Below are 6,547 nucleotides of genomic sequence, written 5' to 3' on the forward strand. Positions count from 1 at the left end.
AAAATGTAGAAATCTCTTGCAAAAAGATTTTTTTTAAATTTTCATTTTGTATCTCAATTTTTTGAGATATTATGTTTCTTGCAAATAAGATATGTGTCTTGTGCAAGTTTGGCAACACTATAATATAAATTCAGGAATGCGTAATGGTGCGACGAATAACCTTCACGATATAACGGAGAGAAAAAGTTTCCGCGATTTTTATTAAATGTTTCATTAATATTCATTATCGTGATCGCCGCCTGTGGTACTTGCGACAGTGATTCGCTCAACAAAATCCGGATAGTATGTTAATTCGGTTATTATGTTATCTGTCGCTGCTTGTTTCTTTTATACATTTTTGCAGAAAACCTTGTCGTCCAATTTGAAATTTAATCATATTCGATTCAAGTCAATGGTACAGACAACGTCCATCCCGATGTAGAAATAACTTTAATTTGTATTGAAATTTAATTCCAATTAATTTATCACTTTAAGAGAGAAAATGTTGATAATAGCATATGAAATAATCATATCGCGATGCTTTGATGACATTAGTCATTGCGTAACAAATGTCGTCTTGGATGTCTCAGCTATATCTCGCTCTGCAACGGGCAAATGGATTCATGGAACTTTATCAATTGATAAATTTGCATTATTGTATACGCAGGGGTGCCACGCCATTGTTGTGCGAAACAAAGTCCTGGGTCACGAGGTCGCGATCGGTCAACACCATAGAACCACCGGCCAGTCCTCGGGTTCTCGTACCCTGGCCGAAATTAAAATGCTGCGACAACCGCGATTACTGCAACGACGCCGATGATGACGATGGCAACGGCGACGGCGATGATGTGGGAAATACGAGCACGTGGAGAAAGACGCAGACAGAGCGGACGCGTTCCGCGATGGGTCGCGAAATGCTGGATCATGGCACAGTGAACCGTGATGTAACACCGATGATGCAGCCTGATCGAAAGTATGACGATTCGGCGGAATCGATCGATGGACTTCTACGGGATCGCGTTCGGGCGCTGCACGTTGCTGCCCTTGTCCTCGCCATTGCGGCCCTCATATCCGTCCTGGCATCCTGTTACGTTGTTACAAGGTCCGCGCATCTTTTTCTTTATCTCATCTACTTGCAAACATAAAATTCAATCGTTTACTAATACACTCATTTACATTTATCGATTTTAGAATATCTGTTCTCGAAAGAAAATTAATATCGAGTAACATCTTGTTACATTTTCTTAAGTACGGTAAAAAAATATTAAATTAGAATAAAAATACTGAATAAAAAATTAATAGATATTAAAATTGGAAAAATTAAAATAAGAATTAATAGAGGAAATATATGCCATTGCGCAGAGACGTCAGTACGCAATATCGCAAGATTGCACGTTAATTTGCATTGGATATAATTAACGATCGGCAAAGAGATAAATCTATTCGAAAGCAGTGCTTTGATAGAGCAGAGGGACCACCCTGTGTAACAGATTATGAGCATCGAGGTCATGCGAGGCGAGAGTATACGTTTATAGTAACCGCCTACGCCACGGCACAGGACTCGTTTTTCCCACGTGAAACAGTAAATCATGTCGCGATTTCTTGAATAGTAAAAATCCCCAATGCACTCTCTGATGATATGAATTAGGTTCAGTAGCTTGTAAGTAGATATATAAATATGCTGTAGATATAAGAGAAAGAGAGAGAAAGATTTAAAGCACATATCGATTCGCGAGAGAAACTGATAGATCAATGATGGATGCATTTTCGCCGAACTAAAGCAAGATAGATATATAAAATTCGTAGTATTAAATCCAATCTCCCAATGATGCCAATGATTTTGCTGAAACGGGGGACGACATTTTGAAATAGAAAATTAAACAAACTTCTTTTTTTTCAATATAATGAGATAATAAAATGTTTCTGAATCTATATTTATATATTTTCTTATTTTTACTCATAAAATATACTGGCAAAATTTGATCGTTTACTTCTAACTTTGAGATACCCTATATGTATATAAGTACATATGTATTATATATACATACTTTAAATCTCTCTCTCTCTCTCTCTCTGCTTTATATCTACAAATATATATGTATATATAGTATATCCAATCCGCAGTCCGTCGATGCTTTTTTTAATTTAATTGACAGCATTCCTTTTAAGCTCATTCCTCATTATCTGTCCCGTTTCTTTTTTCCTTTCTCCGACTATTCTTCGACCATACATTCTCGGGGTATTTTGTCGCGATGCACTAAAAGCCGCCTTCTTATCAGTCTACCTCTCGGTAAGGGGTCTTTCCCGGCCCTCAGGCTCTGAAAGGCGCAGATAGCGCAACTTGCAGGCTGCTCATAGACCTGCCTTCTAATCTTGCTTCTCCGAATGGTTAAGTGGGTTTTCGAGTTCGGGAATGTCTTGGTTCGACCCATCTCGCGTGTACACCTCGGCAAACCCGCGCGTCGTTAGTCCTTTATTCTTTTTATCTCGAAATGAATGGGCGCGCGCGCAGCCTCCACGATGCGGGCGCGTTTCACGATAAAAACGACCGAGTGCCCGAAGCTATTTTCTTTCCGAAAGAGCAGCAATCTGTTGCTTGATCACGCGACTTAGATTTTTATATATACATATTGCGAAATATATCTATAAATTATTTTATATTTAATAAAATAAAAAAAATTATATATATATATATATAATTTTTTTTATATATATTTTTTATATTTTATATATATTATAAAATTAAAATTAAAAAATAATAAAATTTATATACATAAAAAATATAAATACCAATATTAAATATAATTTTCAAACATTATTTTATATAAAATATATATCTAATAAAATATAAAATATGACATATTAAAATAAAGAATAATTTGCTTATACGGAAATATAGTCTATTTTCGTATATAATCGTTATAAATTGGCACATCAATGTTTAATAAAATGAATGCCGAGGAAAACTTCTTTCATCCATCGATCGTGACATTCAAATGTAAATTTAAACTCAAGAAAACAATTTTCTGTTTTCTCTCTCTCTCTCTCTCTCTCTTCTATTTATTATTGTTCTTGGTCGATAAAGTCATCGACTCCGGCATATAATTTAACGAGTATCACTTGTTGATATTGCGCGATTCTTTCAACCATTGTATCACTAACGATCATTTCAGTTCCACGTATTTTATGTCAAAGAATCGTTTTCCATTGCATTGTTCACGGTTTCTAATCCTCGTCAGGCATATCCGAGTAAACCCGTAGGGGAAGTCCGGGATAAGATCCGGTTTTAAGTGGACCGGCATCTCCGGACACGATGCGCATCGAATCGATTTTTGATCATGATTTATATACAGGAAGCTCGCGACGAGTCGATGCGATAATACCGTGACGAATTCATTTATAAATTCATTTACGTGTTTATTTTTTATCAGGCAAAATAAACATACTTCGTTTTCAAAAATCATATAAGATAAATGCTGTAAGAAATGGTAGACATTTAAGTGATGATAAATATTCCATGTTACAGATTTCTAAAAAGCAATCGTTATGTGATGGACACTGTAAATTACTCGTGAATATGATGTCGAGACTTATTCAACATTGTGATTCTACAGTATAATTGTGGTCTCTCCTCCAATGCGATGAAATTAGGATATAGGTAATGTATTATACATCGCCGTGATTTTTACGTTTTAAAATATTATAAAAATTTGCAAATTTCAAGTATATTACAGCGTAAAGAAGAAATGTATGTTGTGCGCGCGCAATGTGCAATATAATATATATCTTATTCGCGTCTTCTTAAGCACGCGGTTGATCTATCTAGCTTTCTCTCTCGCACGCACGCGTTTGTATAATTCTCGTCTTGATCGCACGCCACTGATCAACTAACGAATGGAAAATATAAATAGAAGCCGACCGTGCGGGAGATAACTGCTACCGACAGGCCGGTCGAGTCTCTGTATTAAAGCGATTTTTTTGCGACGTCCACTGAATAGCTTTCGAGTTCCAAACAGTAGCGCCGACACGGCTGTCGGATCGTACGATTGAATATCGCACGTTAATAATATTATCTCTCCTCTCAGTAAATACATTACACTATTCAATTCTCGAAATGATACATATTGTAACATATCGACGGATCTTAAATTCGAAATTATTAAGACGAATTGAATTTAATCCATTGACACATTGTAAGCAGAATTTGTTATGATCTCAAAAGATACTTAAATTTGAACATCTGAAAAAAAATTTATTTGTGTCTCTATTCAAAGGTTATAAAAAAAATTCCTTGATCTTTCACATACTTTTGTTCAAAATCCCAGGTAAAGAGAGTATTTTAAAGATCTTTTGAGATACAAATTTCTAAAATAAATTTTTTTATTATATGCGTTTTCTAATGCTTTTGCCTCGTATATATATATAAAAAAAAAAAAAAAATTGCAATTGTTATATTTTTCTAGGAGATAGACACCCTGAAAAATTATGTTTAATCTTTTATAATTTTCATTATGTGTATTCAAATTTTTTTATTTGCTCGCTTTTTACATCATCTTCAATTATGCCGAGTAACGGAAAGAAGTTTTACTTATCTCTATTTAAGGATAACTGGATACTGGGGCGGTCCCGAAGAAAAGAGCCACGTGACGGACGATTCGGAGATACGAGAACCGACGTACATTTAACGAAGCTTCCTGAAGAGCAAACCAACTCCACCGCGTGCTCTGGCGTCCTTTGTTCTACATCATATGACTAACGGGCGATGTAGCTCGCATTCTTCGCCGCCATCGAGCGAGACCCCTCGAGGGACGCCCAGTGTATGCCAGGTGAACCGGGCCCTACCGATCCCGGCCCCCGGTTTCAACGTAATTAGTCATCCTCCTTCAGGTTGCTCGACACATACACGTACACACATCCTGTAAAACGATCAAACGATCAAATAAACGACAGAGAAATAAAACATACGCGAAGCGCACCCGAAACGCTATGTCATCGTGAGAAAGAGAAAGAGCGGGGTTCTATCTAACATAAATAAATTGATGAAGAGAGTAATGTCATAAGCAACGACGCGCGCGAGTACAGTGAATCCTCTGTAAGTCTAGCCTGGCGTAATCGCGCGTTGAGGTTGGCGTGCTGAATATGTAAAGCTACCAGAAGATGTCAAGAATGTATGCGTCGCGGCTCTCAGTATCTTAAATACATCAAGAATCATATACTGTACGTAAAATTGAAAACGCATTGCACATTTCGAAAGAGTATGATATACTTTTTACAAAGTTTTAAAAGGAGATCCTTACATCGATATAATTAAGGACATATGAAAAACTGATACATTTTCTTTGAAATTTTAAGATATTATTTTAAAATCTTATGATATAAGAATACAGAGTAATTAATACTATATTGTACAAAGCGTTTTATATTGTATGTCAAATTATAAATTATAGAAATTAATATATTTTGATTGTGTATGGTACGCAATGTAATATCTAATCCTTTATCAGTCCTCCATCTTTCTTGCCATCTTCCGCTTGACTACAATCTGATACTAAAATAAATAAGACGAAATTATGTTAATTATGATTATTTTGTATCTAATGCAAAAATTGATCCATCACGCTGTCATTGTTAAAAAAAAACAAGACTGTTTATCCTTAAAATCTAAAGAAGCATATTATACATATTACCAATAAATAAAAGCAAAAACGGACATGCTTATCACAACGAAAAAACGGATAGCTAATCTGCCTCTATTTCAAACAATGATGTACCAATCGTTTTAAAGTTTAAAGAATCTCGTATTTAGATGATGAAAACGTAGAATTATAGAACGAGATAGGAAGCAACGGTGGCGAAGTATGTATACGACACGTGTAGAAAAAGAATGTCTCTCCCGACAAACGACTGACGGGAAAAAGCAGGCAAAGACGCGTCGCGTCGCACCACTTTGGCGTCGTCGGGGATCAGGCGCCACCGTGTCCTCCTCTGTCCGCAGCAGGGTCTCACCGACTTTCCGCCGACAAACCGTACGCACACTGTTTCACACGCTACCGAGGTACACAACACACACACACACACACACACACACACACACACACACACACACACAAAACACACAAGCGCCCGTCCCGGTAACGGCTGATGCCGTCGTCGGAGATGCTCGTTTGCTCGTGTATACGACGGCCTCACGGTGTCGTTAATGTAAGTGTGGCGTGCCGCGTGCCCTCCTTGGAAAAATAATCGAATTCTAGTGCGCCGCGTCGGCTCGATTATCTTGACACGCGAAATGCGATAAACTTTCGCTATCAAGTATATAGACGAAAAATTTGATCTTACGTATGAAACGTACGAGATATATCTCATGCTATAAAAAAAAAAGCTGATAAAGCTCTAAAAATTTCAATGAACAAAAAAATATAATTTTTTTTTAAGTTTTTTTTTTTAATAAAAAAATTGTTTCGTTACATCTCTAAGCGATGCACATCGGTACACAGTAAAATGAGCGCGCGCCATCAGCAGGAGAGAGAGGGTTCTTTCGTTTCAAAAACTATCTGAAAGAGAAGAGAGA

General features: G+C 36.6%; 1 protein-coding gene across 1 annotated transcript in view; it reads left to right on the forward strand.

Annotated features, from left to right (window-relative positions):
• The window catches only part of LOC126857250 (uncharacterized), a 49,076-nt gene extending 42,733 nt beyond the window's left edge, over positions 1–6,343 (forward strand). The window contains exons 4-6 of the mRNA XM_050606480.1: positions 647–1,081; positions 3,506–3,637; positions 4,583–6,343. Of these exons, the coding sequence (XP_050462437.1) occupies positions 647–1,081; positions 3,506–3,554 (484 nt within the window). The 3' untranslated portion in view covers positions 3,555–3,637; positions 4,583–6,343. The remainder of the gene's footprint in view (positions 1–646; positions 1,082–3,505; positions 3,638–4,582) is intronic.
• Positions 6,344–6,547: the final 204 nt, after the last annotated feature.

Source organism: Cataglyphis hispanica, chromosome 21 (assembly GCF_021464435.1).
Source record: "Cataglyphis hispanica isolate Lineage 1 chromosome 21, ULB_Chis1_1.0, whole genome shotgun sequence".
Classification (NCBI taxonomy): domain Eukaryota; kingdom Metazoa; phylum Arthropoda; class Insecta; order Hymenoptera; family Formicidae; genus Cataglyphis; species Cataglyphis hispanica.